Here is a 21,254-nt window from a genome sequence, read left to right as displayed (position 1 = left end):
TGCTTCACAGAAATACATTTGTGGTGGTAGAGGATAAACCCCCCTGATATATCTAATAATACTCTGGCTGTGGTTAGTCCCTGGTCTGTCTTTAGAACACATTGTTCCTAATAAAATAATAAATGCACAAAGTGGTGTGGCCTGCTCCAGCTGCAGAGTGTTACTGGATGCTTTGAAGGAAGGTAATTATTTTATTTATTTCTGGAATGGAAATTTTGAGAAAGTGACTCATTGAAATTCGGCTCCCTCAATAAGGAGAACATGCCTCATGTGGGGTGCATGTAACAGGTATTGTCAGGTGTGTGCAGGAAATACATATTTGGTGTTACTTGTGGATGAAACCAAACCTATAAATACCTTAGTGTGGTAGGTAAGGATGCATGTCTCACACTGTGGGGTTTAAGCTGGCTGGAGTTAATTTAAAAGTAGGAAAAAGAAATTGAAAATAGACCAGTCTTACTGAATTGAAAGCAAGAAAGCAGGATATATTCTTAGTGTTCAGAATTTGCAGGAAAGTACAAACTTGGTGTTATAATAGCTTTTTCAGAAAGAAGATGCAGAAAATAAATGTAGCATGCCTGTGTTTATGCATTGTAGTGTTCCCTGAGAGATTTCTACAGATACATACTGTGGGCTCATGTAGAATATAGAAAGTGTAATTGCCTGATGGAAGAAATCTGAGAGTAGAGCAAAATCCTTCCAGAGCTGTAGAAGGAAGGAGTATTGGTAGAGTAGGAACACAGTTTCCTGGGTTTTTTCCATGTAATGCTTTGGAGAACAGGAAGGGAAGGAAATCCTCCAGCAGGAGGGTGTTTGCTGTTTGGTTGGTTGTGCAGTAGCGATTTGCACTTTCTGCTGCCATCAGAAATCCAGGAGCAGAGGGCACATAGGCTCAGGTTTTTATCAGAACCTGCCTAATGGGGCAAAAAACTTGGAAGAAGGGGCATTATTGGTAAATGGAGAGCATAATAAAGACCTGCAGTGCAAGTTGGGGCTTTACATCTCGGGTCGAGCAACAGGGTTCTGCCCACACAGTTCAGTGTTCCCTGGGCTCTGTTACTGTGCTCTTTGTCTTAAAGCAGATGGAAGGAGAGTTTCTTGCCTAAGTAATAGTTTCACTACCTGCTCCAGAGCCACTGTGGAAGTTGTTGCTTCCACGATGCTGATTATGGAGGAGTGGTTGGCGTTGAGTTTTGTCCAGCCTGGCTGAGCCGTGGCTGCTGTGCGATGGTTCTGCTGTGCTTGGAGGAGCTTGGAAGCAGTGAATGTGTGGGAATGTCTTGGATGAGGTCTGTGTTCAGAGGGAAGATCCCTGACTGTGTTTCCTGAGGGATATGGACTCTCAGTGTGGGGTTTTTGCAGAGGGTGGGTTTCCTGTCAGGCTCCAGTGGCATGTGCTGGGTCAGGTGTGTCATGGCCAGAAGACTCGAGTCAGAATGCATGTGTTGTCTAATTTGGCCACTAATTTTATCTTAAATATAGTGTTTCCTAGATTGTGTTATCCTTGTAGATCATGTTAATATACTTAGTATTTTAAATTGAATTGTTAAATTATTCTTTAAAAATCGATTTAATGACTATGTTGTTAGAGAAAACCATCAGGCATTATACTGGTCAGTGCCCATTTCAGCAGCAGTGCCAGCACTGTGCTGACTTACCTGGTGGTGCTGGAGTGCTCTGAGTGAAAGGCTCATTATTTTTCAAAAAATAAGGTTTCCTTTCAGAAATTTAAAAAACCCCAAACCACTAAACTTTCAGTGAGCTTAAAAGTTTTTTCATGTACTGCTTCAGTAATTTGAATGTTTCATATAAACCATTGTATGTTGAGAGGGTTGTTTTCACCTGATAGAATGTTCCAGCCTGCAGCAGTGATTGGGCTCCAGGAGCCCCTTCCCTAGGCAGTAAGCATTTTTAAATAGTGTCACATATGGATTTACTCTGGTAGAATTTGGATTTCATTCTTTAGGACTGATGAAGAATATTCTTAACAAAAATAAAACCACCTCTGCTGCATCCCCACAAGTTTATGAAAGATGGGAGTGGAAACAGTGCTCAGAAATGAAAGACTCTGATACTCCTTGGTGAGTCCTCACCTCCTTGGTGAGAACTTCAGAATTGCTTCTGTAGCTCTCATACTAAAGCCAGAGACTGAGGGGAAGTATTCTTTAAGTTGTATTTATGTTGATAACCAATATTATATTAGTTCTTTAATTATGCATTTTATTACCCTGATGTCCATAAAATGCTTAATTAATTTAATATTTTGAAATAGCTGGTTATTGGACAGTGCAGTGGTGATACTCTTTTTCCGTTTGAATAACAGTACCCTTTTGAAAACATACTTTCAAATATTTTCCTAGTGGCATGATAAATTTTTGTGGTTGTCATGTATTAACATGAGAGTCTTTGAGGTTTTTTAAGATGTTTCTAGTCCTTGTTTTGAGGTAGGGTAGAGAAGTTTTCAAATGTTGACCCTTAAGACTCAATGAAGTTGAGTTTTATATACGGTTTTATAACATTCTTTTTGCTGAGGGATGAGGCCGTCCTGACTTGCATTTATCATTTGTGTTGACAAGGTAATTTTATCTATTTCTTTTAAATAAGGAAAGAATTGTTATCCCCCAGTAGTCACCTAGGAATGCATCTCCTGGGTGCAGTGCTCCTGCCATCCAGCTGACTTCTGCTTCCTGCTGGGCCCTGCTCGGATCAGCACGTTAATGACGTGACTCTTGACTTCCCAATTTCTCCATTGTTTTTCAGTCCCTTCCAAAATCCAGCTCTGCTACCTTATAAAGTTCTTACACTTGCTTTTCTCTAGTCTTGATTTGTGTTCACTTATGTGCTTTTATTCTTAATTGCTGGAGGCTGCCCTCCCAGTTACACTGTTCAGTTTGTGTGGAACTGCTCAGAAATTCAAACGGCGCCCTGCTGAGAGCAGGGTGGAAGCTGGAGGAGTGGGAGAGAAAGTAGAACAAACTGATGGTATTTACCAGACCTGTCTGTGCAAACCAGTGTGCAACAAACCATATTTATTGTGAGGCAATCTCACAATTATCTTATTGATAAGATATACATCTGGAAAAAATTAACCAATCGTGTCATAACACTTAATGTCCTGGTTCAAGGATTATTCCTCTTTCCTCATTTTGCTTGTGTGGTCAAGTTGGCCTGTGGCTGATTATGTCTAAAATATAGTTTGGAAAGTAATTTTATGAAGTACTAGGGGCAATTTCTTTGCTGTTAACATCCTAGGCTGCCTGGCTTTATTATTAATCCACAGAAAGTCTTATCAGTGTAGCTGGCCTTGATTTGAAGGGCTTGGTGTAGGCATCACAAGTCATTTGTGGGTCACTGGAGTTGCCTTTCTTCCCTCTGTGCCAGTGGAGGTGTTCCTGGTGCACAGTGCCCAGGTCAGTCCCTCTCTGCAGGGTGAGCACACACCAGCTCAGCAGTGGGGATGTTTTCTGGGGCTGAAATCACTCATTTTGGGGTGGCCAGAGGAGTGTCAGTGTGTGGCTGGGGAAAATGCAGCCCCAAGGGCCTGCCCATGTCACTGCAACCTCCAGGCTTGGGATCCTCCTGGAAACTTCTTGGTTTTCAGCATTTGGGAGGCAGAAGAACCTTCTTTCGTTCCTCAGGGAGCCGTTCTGTATCAGAGTGCTTTTGTGGGAGAATTTGTTCAGGGAGGAACATTTTGCCCTAGCAACTGTACAAATTTGGTATAATTGGTAAAAATAGGAAAGAGGGTTATGGATAGTGCTCATTAATTAAAAGTCTAGATCTTAACCACTGCCATTGTGGCCTAGATGGATATCTGATCCATCTTTTAATTGGCTTTATGTAACAAATGTTACAGAATGAATGGCAAACAAACAACATACTTTGTTGTTGCAAAAACCCAAACAAGTTTAAGTGAACTTCTCATGAAGAGATGGTGTCAGATGAGAAGATTTCCATTGTAATAAACCCCTGTAAATTGTAAGGCTTTTACTTAATGTCCACAGATAGTTTCCAGGTGTGAATAATTGCTGGAAGTTAATGCTCTGCTTCCCAAACTGCCCTGAAGTGCAGATCTGTTGTATTTTAAGGTCTTACCTTCCAACAAATAAAGCTGTTTCATTGCAGTGCAGTACTGACAGTAGTATTGAAAATCTCTTTCTTAGAGAAAGCTTTAAACCTACATTGTGTAAATACACTACGTTTCTAGTGCTCTTAAAAGTAATGTTAAACTGTCCTCAACAAGAAACATGTGGTTATAAATTCTGATGTGCTCTGTGCACTGTCCTGAGTGTCGGAAGCAGAGTGTGCAACAGGGAGGATATTTAATTTAAAAAATTGGGATAAGGGTCGTGAATTGTAGGCTAGAAATAGAAAATAAGATTAGAGGTTATGTTTCAGGCATGGAGCTGTCTCTGGGGGGGGAACAGAACAAGGTTACTTCAAGGTTTGGAGCCTGGTTGGGGGATGGGGAGAAGGGAGGAAATCCAGCAGTGGCTAAAAATGGTGCCTGGGGGAGTTTGTAGTAATACATACAATAGGAATTGCCAGGCATTGCCTTGGTGCTGAGCCTCGTGCAGTGGAACCTCCTCCTCCCGGTGGAATTCTGGTGCCAGGATGGTCATGGGCAGTGCCTGGCACCGGGGGGGGGTCATGGCTGCCAGCACAGACAGCCCTGCTGGGGAAAAGGTCTCTTTCTCCAAATCTAATACTTAGGAAATATATCTGAAGGGGGCCTGGCCAAACCCACGATGGAATCATCAGCTGGTATTGAAGCGTTGCTTAAGTGTCTTTGGCACCTTTGCAGTGTCCCAGGGCTGGCAGAGCTTGGCTGTGTCGCAGTTTGTGCAGCAGAAAAGCCCTTTGTCAACACAAGTTGCTGGGAAGGAGTGTCAGCCCGGCTTAAGTCACCCAAACATGACTTAGTGTAAACCTGGTCTTTCATGTTGCTAATAAATTGTAAATATAATTGACACACAGAAGATGCCACTTAAAATTTTAAATATTTCATTCCAGTCTTAGTTTGTGACCAAAATGCAGCTCTGTTAAGGAGTTTGGAGAGATACCATGGCATGTCCTTGGTTAGGTGTAAAGTCAGGCTCTCCCACTGACTGCTGTGTGTGTGCCACTGTTGGGACTGGGTGCTTCAGGGGGAACACACGTGAGGTTTCAGGAAGATCTAACAAATAATAAAAGTTTAAGCTTAAGTCTTCAGGTTTGCCTCTGGATGTCTGATTTCTACTGAACAGATCAATCCCACTGTGTTAATTTGTTTTATGGATTAAAACCTTACATCTGTTTCTCTTTCAAAATCTATTACAGCAGCATAAATGTGCCATTGTATCCTCTGCTGTGCAAAAGAGTTCTTGCACAACTCAGTGCAGAAATATTTGGCACATAACCTGGTGACAAATCATGCCCGTGATTGAGGGCTTAGTTGTTTATATAAAACTAGCAGTACTTTTAATTTCAGGACACGGTAAGGTGATGTGACTGCGTTTTATATGTTGTAAATTAGGATTGATAATTATTTAGCTATTGATAGCAGGAAATATTTGGGAGGTTTTTGGCGAATAATTTTTAACCTAAGAACAATGCAATTTTTTTAAAGGACAAAAATGACATTCCATAAGGCAGATCCCATCAGGATTTCTGTGCACATCAGCCTGACTGCTGTGTGCCTTTCCATGCCATACACTTAATGTAGCAGCTCAAAGCCGGAAGGTAGAAAAGCTGTGTGTGCTGAGACAGAATTCCATGGATGCATTTGTTAGCAAGTAGCTCTCGTGTGCAGTTATTTATATTCCTTGGTAGCATCTACACCAGATATAAAGAACCCCAGATTTATTCTCCAAATGTGTAAATTTATTTGCATTGAAAGAAATTGAACTTGTTATTATGAGTGTTAACTCTTCTTTTGAAGAAGCAGGCAAACAATAGTCTGTTAAAATATTAAAATACTTGCTTTTTTTTTAATAGAAGGAAAATCAATCAAGCCAGTCTTCCCAGGAAGAGCATATAAAATGCAAACCCCAAGTAACTAATTGCTTTTAAACCCAGAAATTTCTTGCAGCCCTGAAGTGTAAGGAGTGGATGGAGAAGACCCAAGGTTGCTCTGGTGTCCCTCAGGTTCCAGCTTTGGGATGTTGAGTTGACCTGGGGCTTATTTTGGCATTTACGTTGAGTGGATGAAAGGCAACAAATTATTGTGTGGACTGAAATAGCAGGTGGGATTACTGGAGCAGCTCATGGGAGGCACTGGAATCCAGAGTCTCTGAGCTGCCATTGTGGCAGGTTGGTGGGACAGTGGCTGGGACACGGGGGCTGCTGGGGAAGGGCTGGTGGAGAATCCTTTGGTCCCAGTGCTTAAGTTGTGTTTGAACCAGAAGATGGAGCAACTCAGGGAAGGATTTTTGTGTAAATCAGGCAGAACAACCAGATAAGTGCTAAGCTTTGGGTGGTCTTGAAGGGGGAAATGATACAGTTTGGGCTGTATCTTTTCCTTTTGATTTGTATTAGACATTTATAAGCTGGAAGAGTGCTATATTTGATCTTATAATTAATCCTATTTTGACCCCAGCTCTGCAGGATGAGTAAGTGCTATTTTAAAAATCTCATCTATATTCAATTAAGCCTTATAAATTCTGGTCTTAATGAGGAGGTGAATGCTGTGCCCAGGACACACAAGCAGCTTTTTTGATCAGAAAAAATGAGGGAAGCTTATGAAGTATGCATGCTACTGCTTCTACTTTCCTAATCCTTATGATCTCAAAGTACTTGTCACCACTGTTCCTTCATCAGCTGCAGAAATTAGTTCTACATAATCTAATATATTACAAACCATAGACTTGTTAGAAGTAAAGCATTTTGACAGTTCCAAAAGTCTCCTGTTACAAAGGTTTAGTTCAAAAATGATTTTTAGAATTAAAGTGAAAACTACTACTATTTATGAAATTGCTATTTACAGTAGTATTATGCTTTTATAGTATTATGTACACACTAATGTTTGGTTTTGTTATGGGAAGGAGACTGTTATTCACACTGGATTGCTCTGGTTTATTCATATCCTGTGACAGTGAATCAGATACTGCTGTCTATATACAGCCTGAATTGCCAGCCAGCTTTGGGCCCAAATATGGTAAACATAATTATGTTCATTTGCTGTAAAAATACATTCTCCTTAGTTTAACATTTCCATGATTACAGTTTTCTGATAATTCCATAATTTTCAGCATGAGAGGGATGTGAAAGGCGTAATCATCGTGTCCCTCTCTTCAGCACAGAATACAGTTTGTTTTCCTGGGCAAAACTCCAGCTGTTCAGTGATGAATTTACTGCTGCTCAAACACACTGAGCCCATGAACCATTTGGGAAGCCTGTTCCCAACACAGGGGTTGTGCTGTGGAGACACAAATCTGTGTCAGGGAGACAGCAAAAACCTCGTGGCTGCCACTGTCATGTGGCACTAATGTATGTGCTGATGGCAGTTTTTCTGATAGATGCTCCTGTTTCCTATTTTTGGAAAGGAAATTCAGATCATTTCAGAATACTTAATGCTTTTCAAGTAGGAGATTGTCAGTGAGTTGGGGGAGAAGGCAAACCTGAAGATAAAGCTCCCACCATGTACTGAAGAGAACAAATATTAATAAATACTGATTTTTAATTTCAGTCACAAAGAAATGTTATGATAATACTTATTAAATATAAAAAGAATAGTTTACATGTGGAAATACATGCTAATAGTAGCCACTTCATTTATACAAGTGGGTTGGGATTAGTATGTTTAATGCAGCTAAGAAAAAGCATTTGCAGGGTTTTTTCTCTCTCTATTTAGATGTAGTCTGGTACCAAGAGAATGTTGTAGACGTGTTCCGTGGCAAGTGTTGAGAATTCAGAAGCAGCATAGTAATTTGGGAAAGGAAAGATTGTTGGTGTTCAGTAACTCCAAATGTTTTGAAAGCTTTCATCATCCTTGGTGCAAACAGGCAAAAAAAAAAAAAGATGAAAAATCACATACAGGCTCTGCAGGCTCTGCTGTGTGTAATCTGTCTCATGTTTCTAGTACTCAAAACTTCCTTCTTCAGAGAAGAGCTTTAAATGTGTAGGTGATCTGTAATTTTCTCTGCCTTTAAATACTACTTTTGTCTAAGACTGCTAAAATAATTAAAATGCCTACTGAAGTTAGTCTGAGTTTGGGTTTTTTAAAGTTGTGCAGTGTCACAAACTCTGTTAAAACAGTTTGGTTGAGGGATCTTTATTTCAGTGGGAAGATTCAGTTGTGTATAGCTGGGAGGTGTGAGTCCTGGGGCTTTTATGAAGTGTGGTGTCTGTAGGAGCAGCAGGATGGCTGGAAGCCTTGTCTGAGAGGGAACAGCTGAGGTATGGATGAGGAAATGTTCCTGTTTGCAGAGGAGTTGTAAACAGTGGGTTGTGATACACAGCCTTCAGTAAGCACTGAGGTGGAGGGAGTTAGGAGGTAAAAGTGGCCGTGCTGATTCAGACTTCAAAACTGATCCAGCTCAACCTTCTTTATGCCATGGTGGCTATAAATGGATATCTGGGGAAAGGCAGGAACAGGGTGAATTTGTGGGCAGCACTGATTTCAAACCGTCCTCAACAATTTGCTGCCTTTGGATTTCCTGAGCCTGTGGTGAGTCTGTAGTGACCCAGATGAGCCCCTCTGCAAGGAAGGGTGATAAGAGTCCACAACTCCACAGGAATTTTGAAGTGTGGGTAACCCATGGATTTGTACAGTGGCACAAGTATGGCTTTCCCAACACTGCTGGTCCCTTCCAGATTTATTCTTCTGATCTGCCATTCACCATCAGGCTGGTGTTTAGCAAAAACAGTCAGTTGTAACACCAGATCATCTTCCTCAGTGGTGATGATCAGGCCAGAGCCCATCATTTTGTATGTGAAGTTAGGATTGTTTTTCCATGTGGGAGTTGATAAATTTATCCATAATTAACCTAGTGTCTTATTTTAGTCCCTCAGCCCTGTAAAACTGTGTCATTCCTTTTGAGTGTGTGTGTATGTATGTATATATATATATGTGTACACATATACATATATATATATAGATATATATATATATGTCATACCTAAATGCTGTAGTCTTGCCCTGATCTTATTCCCACTTGTTTTTCCAAGTCTTGTTTAAGGTATGATTTGTTTAGGGCAATGAAAGCTTCCTCAGAAGCAGCTACCTTTTGAAAGATGTGTTGAGGGTAGCATTTATAGAATATCTTCCACTTATTTCTCTACATGCTTTGTCAAAGGGTGGGAATTATTCCCATTTTTCTGGGTGCAGTAGCTTTTTCTGCAGTATTTGGGTCCATGGATAAATCATTTCAAGCCAGTGGGAATAAAGCTCTACATGGAGCCCTTTGCCTGGTTTCTTGGTCTGCACTGACTCAGCAGTAACTAAACCTCTTATAACGAATTTTAGTAGAAATTTTCAGCAGGGATCTTAAAAAGTGTATTGAAAACCTCTCTTCCCAGTGAATGATACTGAAGAACAGGTATGACCTTTGCTTTTGTTAGGAAGCTGCAATTCATGCTTTAACAAGGAGATTTAACTCTTACCTGACCACGTGGGAGACACCACTGACTTTACTGGACCTAATCATGTGCATTGATTGCTGAGTCCATGGCTGAAGGGAGCCCAGAGCTTGAAGGTGTCTACTACAATCTCACAGGATTGCAGGATGGTTTAGTGTTGGGGGTTTTTATGGTTTTTTGTGTGGTTGTTGTTTATTATATCATGTTCACCCTCCATATGAAAGCTTGTTGTCTGCATTAACTTGGGGAATGGTGGGGGTTGTGGTTATCGTTACACAGCTGAGAAACAACTACATTTGTTTTCTTCATGCTTGTTTCTTCTGTTAGGTTTTAACAAGGAAACACCATCCTAGACTCCTTGTGGTTGCAGTTTTACCTTTAAATTCAGTAATCAGGAGAACAGGGTGAAGAATAGTCTGACATAGGTGGCTTCTGCTGTAGCTTAGAAAGACTTCAAGTGTGTGTGTGTGATGTGCTGGGTGGGTGTGCAAGGACAGAGTTGGGAATTCTCAAATGGCCGTAACTGGACCATGATGCACAAGCCTGACCAAGTAATATTCCTGCTCCACGTATGCTTAATTGAATATTTCTCTAGTTCAGCCTTTCTTCCCTGACTTCCCTTCAGCAGGAAGTGAAATCTGGGACTGAAAAAGATCATTTATAGGAACACATGTTAACTTATTCTCGAGATTTTCTGGAAATGGTCACCTCACCATCCCATGGTTGGAACTATGACCAGCAGTTCTCTGCTCTGTGTGGAAGAGAAGTGTGTTTTTATTGAGGGATGGCTTTCAGTGTGCACAGGTGTCTCTTCCCCAGCAGTCCTGCAGGCAGTGGCCAGGATCAAGGAATTCTGCAGTGAGCTGTTCTGGGAGGCAGAGCTGTGCCTTTCCTGCAGGAGGTTTGTGCTGCTCGTGCTTGCCCACTCTAGTCCCACAAGCATTTTCTTCATCCTGTCATGTTTTCAGCTCTGATGAGAGTGTGCCCGTGGCTGATGGAAGTGCATCCTTTTGGGAGATGAGAGTTGGAGTCTTGAGTCTCCTCTGGCTGACAGTCACATTTCCTGGGAATTTCTCATGCTGTGTGCCTGCCCTTTGTTAGGCTGCTCTATCAAAAGAATAGACATTCTTTTCTTTCTCTTTTCAAAGGGGAACTGGTCCTGCTTTCAAAATAGATAACACAAGCACCTATTGCCAAGGGAGGATTGAGACAGCGATCCTGATCTGACACAGGCATCTATTTTTGACATTGGGGGAGGCACCCAAGTCTGAAAGAAGCTCTGGTTTAACACATTCCTCTCACCAGCTTTTCCTTTTGCTGTCATGTCGTATTGCTGAGACTGGAGTTAGTGCTGTGTGGTGTGTGATGTGGTTTACTTCACACAAAGTGTGAGGAGTCTCCTGATGCACTGTAGGCTCTGCCTTGGAAACATCCAGCTCAGTGTGCTGGCAAGTGTGAATCCCATGGAGAGACACCTGCCTCCCACCTGTGTGTTTTAGGGACTGCAGTTCCACAGGTCAGGGCTGTGGGTTCTTCTCTGGAGGGTTAAGGGTTGGAAGTGAGGTGTTGCAATGCTGAGCAGCCAAGACCCTCAGTACTTACCTAGCTCCAAAATTTGGTGTTCTTCAGCCTTTCCCAGGTCTTTTTTGTTTCTGAATGGTTTATACAACAGAGTCTTTGGGGATTTGTTGTTTTTGGGCAGGGCATGGGGACATCAGTAAAATCTTGTTCTTTGAGTCAATGAAACCAAGTTGCTGGTTGAACAGATCTCCATGCTTTGGTTTGTAATTGCTTCATGGGGAAATGGGCTCAGTTTCTCAATGAATAAGTTGCTCTGCTGAAATTTGGGGTGCTCAGTTGGATGACTGTAGTTAAACTGCACTAACTACATACTCACTGAAGAGCATGTTCTGTGAGCTTTGGTCCCCAGCAGGTGGGAGGGAAGTCCCTGAATCGGTTCTGACTGTGGCTGTTGCCACCCACCCAAGCCTGAAGCAGCCAGAGTGGACCAGAACATCTGCTGAGCTGGTGTTGGGAAGGGGAGACCCTGGAAGAACCATGTTTCCAACAGGAGCTTCATGGATTCACGAGGGATTTGCTTGACTACTTTTTTGTTGTGGTTTGGTTTTTTCCTCCAAGTGTTCTGGGCAAGCAGCCAAAAAGGAATCCCAATGAGCAATTCATGAGCTAACAAGAACTAAAATGATTTTGGTATAACGATCTATTTTTGTCTCTCCCCCTGTCCTCCTCTAATAGGAGATTTTTACAACTTGGATGACAAAAGAACCCCAAACTAAAAAAATCTCTGTAGGAGGTGCCTGGATCTCCTGGTGGCTGCAGCCCCACCCTGGGAGAAGGACTGTCAGCCCTGGGAAGCGGCACTGGTTTTCCTCTCTGGATTTGTGTCTCAAGGACAGACACCTGAGCAGAAGCAGTTGGGGTTTGGGGATGTGTATCCTCTCCCTGCTGGCATTCCCAGGCTGGTGGGGCTGTTGTCCTGTGCTGCATCCTGCCAGCTGTGGGAATGAGTCTGGGAAAACCCTAAGCCTCCTTTACCCTGGTGGGTGGTGAAGATAATCAATACTTGTCAACCCCTATCAAAGCACTTGCATGCTCTAAGTATTTATGATGTGTTGGTAAGAAATTCCAGGTGCAAAATGACTTGGTTGATGTCAGAGGTGAACACCTATTTTCTGCCAGTCAGCATCACTTGAAGGTGACTCTTCTTGTGGACTGAAAAGTTTAATTTTTGAAACATAGTTTCAGCTCTGGTATTATTCTGAAAGGTTTCATGTCCAAAAGTGCTTAAAATTGAAAATGACTTTTAAAAGCTCCCACCCTGAGATTGGCTCAGTTGTTTAGAGTGTGGTGCTAATAACACCAAGGTTGTGGGTTTGATCCCTGTATGGACCATTCACTTAAGAGTTGGACTCTGATCCTTTGTGGGTCCCTTCCAACTCAGAATATTCTGTGATTCTGTGACACTTAATTTTATGCATTTTCTCTTTATGGATGGATTGAATATATTATACAGGTGCCATTCTTATGGCAATTTTAATATTAATAGATGTGGTGTATTAATTGAGAGTAATGGAGATGTTGTAGTTGAATCAGAATTTAATTTATCAGGTTGAGATTTGTTGCTGAAATTCTAAATATTTATATTTATATTAAATCCCTGGTCTGTGGATTCAAATTTCTAGTATTTTTTAATGGATATGTTTTGTCAACGCAAAACATACATGCTGTATATATCTGTAGGTGTAATCCATCTTCAGTTTGGGATAGTGTAAAATGAATCAACTCCCAGTTAAGTCTGTGCAATACTGTGTTGATGTCTGAAAATCTCTCTCCAGAAATAGTTGAGGTTGTACCTGACTGTTTTCCTTAACCTATTTATTTATGAGGATCATGAAAAGTTTATTTGGAGGAGTTTCCACTGTCTTAGTCCACGTATATTCTTCCCTACAATTAGCAACGTGTCCAGAAGGGGCACAGGAATTCCCCCGTTCAGCACTCACAGCCCACGGCTCTGCCCTGCACAGCAGGATTTGGGGTGGCTCAGCCGTGCCCGGAGCTGGGACAGCCCTTTGCAGTTCCCTTTCTCCTGGTTAAGCCCAGTGTCTGTGCTTTCAAACCAGACTGATGGTCTGCTGGGGGCTCTCTGTGCTGCCTTCTCCTGAATCCCTGTCTGTGCTGTCCTTGCCAGCCGAGCTGTCCTGGGATACCCCAGAGCTCCGGATCTGTGCCGGACATCCCTCCCAGCCGGGTCCCTGCCTTAGGCCACGGCTTCCTCGGCCAGGATGTTTGTGCTGGATGCCAATACCCAAATTGTTGTTGCTTGGTCACTTTTTTAGCTCTGAGCCAGCTGGTGGTGGGGACAGGGCAGGACTGACCAGTCTCCAGGAGGCAGCCTGGGCTTCCCCTGCCGCTCTGCTCCCGTGCCGCGTGTGAGGACTGTTTGGGAGATCTGTGTTCAGGGCATTCCACACTGGGCTTGGGGTGGCCTGGCCAGGTGATGGGTGGGATATACACATTGGTGCCAGCAGACCCTGAAGGTGGAACACCACCTTTCCTACTGGGGTTTGCCCAAGATTTGTGTCACTAAATGCAAGAGGGAGTTGGTGTGTTTTGGACAGGAGGCCCTTGGCTCTGGCAGCTTCCTGGCCTTTTGGCCTTGCAGGAGGTTTGTTTGTTCAGGCTTTTCTCTGCTAAGCAATCTGGCTCTTCTGGGTTGTGTCTGTTGGAGTTACTTTTTTTGAACATTGGTTGAACTTAGTTGCTCTCATGTTTGATTGTTTTTCATGAATGGTTAAGTTAATCCTGACATTTGGAATCTGTGTCTCATAAAATTAAACCCAACATACAACAGGTGGAAGTGTTACATTCAAAAAAAAATAGCTCAGGTGTTTTGTATCATCTTCCTCTTATGTGTTATATTGCATATTCCCTGGAAGGACAGCAGAATCCATAAAGAAAACCTCTGCAAGCAGTTTTTAAACTGCTTTAAAGGTCAGAATCTCTTTAAAGCACTGCTTCCTCTGCTCAGTTTCCTGAGGTGATTCAGGGAAAAAGTTACCTTCTCTTCCAGCAGGGTAATCCCAAACAGGATGGATGGGGGATTAGACCCCTCCTGTTGGTCCAAAACAGAAACTGGGAGGTGCCAAATTCCATTTGTCTGAAAGTCTTCCCTGTTCATTTGTATCTCTTAAGATTGGTGAAGTTGGAAGAAGGCATTTTTCTGGGAAGTATCTTAGGCAAAAAGTTTTGGATGCTGCATTTAAAAAAAGTAGGGAACTCAATTTGCACGTGCACTTATTTTCCTGCGACTTCTGTTTCCTCTGTGCAAATGTGGCCATTTTTAGAGCAACTCCTGCAGGTGTCTGATTCTCTGTGGAAGTTCAAACAGTCCAAACTAGTAGCAATTCCTTAACTTCAGCATTAACTCCTCCAAGTGAGAACACAAACAATGTGATGAGCTTTTCCAGTAGCGTTTTGCAGCTTTCAGCGGGGTAGTGTTTAGTGTGGAGCTGGGTTTTATGCTGTATATTAGTTCTGTTGTAGTGTTTAATAGTACCTGAACAGCATGGGTTTGGTATTGATTACATAAGGGAAGGACTAAAATACCTTTACTTGTGGTATGGTGACTTTTCTGATACTTTGTTCACTTGACTTCTGTGAGTATTTCTGTTTTCTGTAAAATGAAGTATAAGCTTAAGTTTTATGTTTTGGCTGTTCTTGTATCACTAGAATGAAACACTGTGATTATTTTTCCCTCCCCTAATATGGCAAGACTGAGATTGGCCTGAAGTTCACGCGGTTACAGTGTGGAGCCCTCACTGGTAGCCCATGCCCCAAAAGCAGTGAGGGAACTGCAGCACTGGGGAAGGGAAGGGAGAGCGTGGGAATGTTCTCCAGTTGACTTTTCAGGAAAAGATGCAAAAGGGAGAATGTTTATTTTGTATGTAGCATGTTGGAGAGCTCATTATAGAAAGTTTCAGCCACAGCATTTACACACATGCCTGGTGTGGAGATGTAGCTGTCCTCTCTGTAAATAAATATCTGCTGAAGATACAAACTGTCCTCTTTAGGCTTCTGTGTTATTTTATTGCAAGGGAATTTGGAAGTTGGAGAATTGAGTAAGTACGTGCAGGTTTGACTGTGACATTTTCTACAAGTAAAACAATGATTTATGGTGTTTGTTTATAGCTGCAGAAAACCTGAACCCCCCGTTTTTTTCTATTCATTGCATTTCTGTGCTTTTAGGATGTAGCAGGTTTCTGTGTTGGGTAAATATCTGACTGTTCCAGTTGATGAGTTCAATGTGTTTGAGTCTGGCAGGGTCCGTGTGTAACCACAACCACCACACCGAGATGTGCTCGTCTGAGTCAGGGCCCTGGAGCTTGAAAACCCCTTCTGAGCTTTTTTTCCTTTGGCCCTAGTTAACATTAGATACTTCCTGATCATTTCTTAAGTTCCTCTGCAGTGTGAAATTCATGTCTACTTAGGGAAAACAATCACTGATTTCCTTATACATTGCATTTAAATTAACCAACTCTTTTGTTCCATCTGCATTTATATGCAATCAAGGGAAGCAGTTCAATCATGCTTCCCACTCTAAGGCACCATAGCTTGTAAAGCAAGGAGAAGAATGCTTTCAGATGTGCATATCATATCAAGACTTCCTAGAAAATTCCGGTTTTAATGAGTTTATTGCATTTTGACACGTTCAGTGTGAATATTGAGAGAAGTATAAAGTAGTTGGGGAGGTAAGTAATCAGCTTAGAGTACTTTAAGGGATGCCAAAATGCATATGGGAATTTCTGCTGTGTTTCGTCTGTTTATCAGGTTTCTAAAAAGTGGGAATACAAGAGAATATTTGCTCTGTGTCCTTGAAGCAGAACCATCTGCAGCAGCAACTTCCTGAGAAACTTGTGCCCTCTTATTTTAGTGGGAGTGAGACTGTCCACCTCTAGGTGTTTGTTCTGCTGTGTCTTGCCTCCTTTTGTATCTGTGGGATTCTTGTATCCTACATATGTGTCAAAACATATCATGGGAATGAACTGATATTGTGCATGTTCAGACAGGTGGAAATAAGAAATTTTAACTGAAGAGAAAATCTTTATTCCCCAACCATTTTGACAATATTAATAACAGTTTTCATTTCTCGAATATGATATCTAAAGCAACATTTTGTTGTGGAATGAAAGGGCTCCCTCATGTTATTTCTGGGAAAAAACCCTGATTACTGTTTGATATTATCCTTGTACATTGCAGTTGCTGCAGTGAGGAGAAGAATGTCCTTATTTGATAGAATAAGTGGTGTTTGTGTGCGTGGAGGAGAGGGAGAGAGTGGCCTGAGGTGTGACTGGAGCATCTCTTAGGCAGTTCTGCCTCATGTAATACCTTGTGTATGATAGATGCTGTCCATCACACTGAAATGGGATGTGTATGTTGTATTTCTCAGCTAATCTCAGGTAGGATATAGGCAGATTGGTCTGTCATTGTACTAAAAAAAAAATTAAGGACCTGTATCTGTTGACTTGGTAAATTATTAAAATGAACCGGGGAGTTCTGCAAGAAATTACTGTGCATGAAAAAGGGTTTAATTGACTTCATTCTTTAATTATTTTAAAAGGATGAGGTTAGGAAATGTGATTAACTCCCCTTGAGCTCTGCAGTAATAGCCTTTCACTGTTCTTAACAGTGCAAGACTTGCACTGGGGATTAACTTGAGTCTGAAGTTTGACAGTCTAGAATGGAAGAATTGACAAGGAAATATTCTAGTGTTGAGTTTAGTAACAGGTTGGCACCAACCTGTACCTGCATTTTAACCTGCCAGTGCAGCTCTCCCTCTCTTTGGATCTTTGTGTTGCTGTGTGTACCCAGAGCAGTGCACCAGGACACTGCGGGAGTTAAATTTTTAAACCTTCTCATTGTTCTGTAACATTTTAAACTTTTTTTTTTTTCCCCTTCACAGGAAATGACCTAGAGGCCTTACAAATACATTTGTGCATTTTTGTTCTGAGTCTACAACTGAGGGCAAATGCAGCCTGGAAGCACCACTTCTTAATGTTACAACGGAAACAACTACCTCAACAAACAGGGAAAGGGGAGGAAGACTTGCAATAACAAACACTCTAATTTTTAATAGCTTATACTTGCAAAGTCTTCTGTAAACAGAGTCCAGATTTTTTTTCCCCCCTCCAGTACTAAGAAGAGACACTACAAGTAAACTAATTTGGCAGACTGGATCTGTCAAGACATTTGAAGAAATTTGATCTGCTGACACAAGGTTTTGCTTTTTCAAGGAAAGAGCCTCTGCACTGCTTCTACAATCGCTGTTGATCGGTGGTTTGCTCCACTTTTCCTGATGCTACTAATGGGAAAATTGCATTAAGGTATCGCTTCTAAAACCATTATTTGCAGTGACAAAAATAACTTTTGTAGACTTCACGGCAAGTGACAATATTATGCTCATGAAGAACTCGTAGGCGACTTCTCTGCTTCTGCGTGCGGAGTGGGATCCCCAACAAGAGACAGAGCATTACTGAGATACTTGGGTTTGCTTTTTGAGTTCAGTTTCTGACTGCAGCGGGGCTGCACCGAACACTGAAAACACGGAGTCAGCAAATCTGCTGCCTTTCCCACTGCTGATCCAGATTATACAGAGCTTGCCTTTCTGAAATGCCTTTTGTGAGCCCTATGTACACAGCCCCGCACCGTTACTGTACATAGACACGGCGGAAGGAATCTGACAAGTGATTGTTCCTCCGAGAGCCCTCTGGACAAGCGCTCCCTTATGTATTGCTGCAGTGCACAAGAAAGCAAAATGGACTATAAGCGGCGCTTTTTGCTTGGCGGGTCCAAGCAGAAGGTGCAGCAACACCAGCAGTACCAGCTGCCCGAGCTGGGCCGGGCCCTGAGCGCCCCGCTGGCCCCGGCCGCCCCCGCGCCCGCCCTGCTGCCCCCGCCCCCGCCCCACGCCACCCCCATCGCCGACATCCAGCAGGGAATCTCCAAGTACCTGGATGCGCTCAACGTGTTCTGCCGGACGAGCACTTTCCTCACGGACCTCTTCAGCGGCGTGTTCCGGAACTCGCACTACTCCAAGGCGGCTCTGCAGCTGAAAGACGTGCAGGAACATGTCATGGAAGCCGCCAGCCGCCTCACCGCAGCAATAAAACCAGAGATCGCAAAAATGCTCATGGAGCTGAGCGCGGGGGCCGCCAACTTCAAGGATCAGAAGGAGTTCAGCCTGCAAGACATTGAGGTGAGTTGCCTCGGGGGACTGTTGGGATGTGAATTTGTGTCATCCCTTCTAAACTGGACTTCTGGTCAAAATCCCTTCTACGGCGGAAGTTTTCTGCGCCTTGCTACGGATTTGTGGGTAAGGCTGGTGAGAAAAAGGAACTCTTCATTTCTGGTGTACTAAGCAAGCACTAAGTCATTTGCAGTGCCTGGCCTCCAGCTGTGTTCAATTAGGTATTTAGTAGTATTTCTGTGGAAGAACCAACTAGACAAAAGTTTTAAACAATTTTCTGTTTTATGTTAGCTGATGTTTATCCATTGTATTCTAAATGAACCTACACTTTCCCTGGTATTTTCCATCCTGAGGGGAAACCTGAACACATGGGACTAGCATATTGTCATCAGTGGTTGAGTAAAACCACCTGTTAGTTGTCTAATAATATTTTATCACTCTTTAAAACATTTTTGTCTTTTTGAGCTGTTGAGCATAAGAGGAAAATACCACACTGGTGTGAGAGATCTGTGCTGTAGAAATTTGTCCTGACTTTGCTGTAGTTTTCATGCACTGACAGCAAGTGCCAACAGTGAGGATTCAGAGGCTGGGGAGGTGAGAGGATCCCCAGCTCCCATCACACCTGGCTGGGTAGGGCTGGGTACATGTCTGTGTGGTGTAACAGGCAGTGCTAAGTGACAGTTACATAGAAATCCATGGAGTTTAAGTGGCTCCTCGTGTTTTGACATATTTCTTTACTTTGCAAAGTTATTCCTTCAGAACTCCATCCTGAGTGGAAAACTTCTTTTTGAATCCTCTTGGTTTGGATTTAGATTTCAGGTAACTTTGTAAGGATGAATAATATGTGCCTGTCAGCTATCACCTGCTTTCCCTCACTGCATCACTTACAGGTGGAGTGGTTCAGTAGAGTGCTTCAGTTTCATTTCTCCCTGCAATTACGTACTACAGTTTTCAGTGTTGTATACTTAATATAGAATGAAGATGGGCTATATATTTGTTATAAATGTCTTCTGTAGACTTGTATTTTTAAAAACAAATAACATCACTGTTTAGCTAAACCTATAGCAGTATATATATAAAAATATGTGAGTTTATGAAATTAATCTTGGTAATACTTGTGCTTGAGAGTACAAGTATTGTTTGGATACTTGAACATATTTGTTTGAATTGAAAAAGCAAAAATATCTGAAGCACTACTTGTCTTCTAGGGGTTTTTGTGGGCTTTGAAACTCTGTCTTTCCAAGTGTAGGGGCAAAGGGGTTGTCGGTTGTGCCCAGGAAGCTTTAGCAGCTGCTCACTGTCAAGAGGGACCTGTTGAGAGGTCAGTAGAGGAACAGATTTAAGTTTGTAGGTGACTTGAAAGTACAGGATGTCAGTGATGCTGGAAGACCTACTTGACTTAAAAATAATCCTTAGCAAATGAGCTTTCAGTTTGGGTTGAAATCAGAGGGGGAAGCTGAATGTTGCAATATTTAAATTCTCAGCATCAGGAGTGGAGCCCCCTGGGCAGCACTTCTGGAGAGCAGTCCTGGGGCCTGTGGAAGGTGTGTGTTGGGTAGGAGTCAGTGCTGTGCAGTTGCAAATAATAAACCAATGCTGTTGCTGCTGTGCAAAGAGGCAGTTCCTGTGTATTGGACACAACCCTAACCTGCAAGAGCCATGAACTAAGCACTGAACTCGCTCACTGGTTGTCATGGCCTTAAACACAGCTTAGAGAAATAGGAAGCCAGTGGAGAGACACCAGAGGAGAGGAGCAGGAGTAATCAGACATCCAGGAAATAGTACTTCAGAGAGGGACTCTACAGAAGAGGAGAGTTAAGAAGGAAAATCAGAATTGCTCAGGTATGTGAGAAGCTGCCAGAACACATCCCAGTGTCCTCTTCCTCATGTCCATGTAAGGTGGAGCAAGGAGCAATGAACTTAAGTTTCAGAAGGAAAGATTCCCATTAGACACTGTGGAAATCCTTTGTAGTGTTAGTGGAGCACTGATGTGGATTCTACAAAGGGTAGGGAGCAGAACCTACAGAACAGGTTAAACCTGCAGCTCCAAAACTGACCCGGGTGAAACCGCTCCTTGCTTGGGCCAGTGGGATGACCTGCTGAGAGCCTCTCCCATTCTACCTTTCTGGGCTTGGAAGACTGAGCTGTTGATGCTGAAATGTTAATTTAAAAAGTGTAGTTTGTTGGGGTTTTTTTCCCCCTGGTGTATAGAGAAGTTAACATTTCATAAAACTGCCAGCAGGATTAAAAAACACACAATGGGAGCAGAAAGGTATAAAGGGCTTGACTGACTTCATCAGAGTTTACTGAAAGGGAGGTGACAGGGGGAAGAGTGTGAGAGCCAGTGTAGTTGTTTCCTTGGAAAACACAAGGAGGGGAATACAGGTGTATCTGCAATTACTTTTGCAGCCTTTTTAGTAGGTAAGTGAAAGAACTGGGAGATGGTGGAATGTGTGAGTGGCAGCTCAGCAGGGCACCGAGAATGGCACTGCAGAGTCTCCTGGTTGAGGGATGGAGTCTGGTGGTGTGGAAGCACTGGGAGGTGAGTTGTAATTCAGAACCCCAAATTAATGAGAATGGGACTCTTTCTGTGCAAGCGGAGCAGGTTTGGCTGTAGAAATCAAGGAGAGCTGTGGCTTTTGTGAGGTGCCACACTTTTTTTTTCTAGTGTAGTGGGCTCTAGTCCCCAGGGAAGGCAATGTCAAGAAAACTCAAGTTTTGATGAGCATAACCTGTCTTGGATTTGGACTAAAAAAAGTGCAGACTGGAGTGTAGCACTGGGGGTGAGAGTTTTAATTTATTTATTGTTACTTAACAGAACAAAGCTTGCTAGTTCAGAGCTGTCTGCCAGGCTGGGTAAGAAGGTGACTTCTCTTGATCAAAGTGTTGGTGACAGATGTTTCCCAAGGTTTCTTAATTTCAGAAATGCAAA

The 21,254-nt window shown here is 42.6% G+C and overlaps 1 protein-coding gene across 2 annotated transcripts in view; it reads left to right on the top strand.

The window, feature by feature from the left end:
- The window catches only part of KIAA0355 (KIAA0355 ortholog), a 59,116-nt gene that overhangs the window by 11,672 nt on the left and 26,190 nt on the right, over positions 1-21,254 (top strand). For both annotated transcript variants that reach the window (XM_032701184.1, XM_032701185.1), the window contains exon 2: positions 17,039-18,331. In XM_032701184.1, coding sequence (XP_032557075.1) covers positions 17,861-18,331 — 471 coding nt within the window. In that variant the 5' untranslated portion in view covers positions 17,039-17,860. The remainder of the gene's footprint in view (positions 1-17,038; positions 18,332-21,254) is intronic.

This window comes from Chiroxiphia lanceolata, chromosome 13, assembly GCF_009829145.1.
Source record: "Chiroxiphia lanceolata isolate bChiLan1 chromosome 13, bChiLan1.pri, whole genome shotgun sequence".
Lineage (NCBI taxonomy): Eukaryota > Metazoa > Chordata > Aves > Passeriformes > Pipridae > Chiroxiphia > Chiroxiphia lanceolata.
This window is presented reverse-complemented; position numbering and strand designations above follow the sequence as displayed.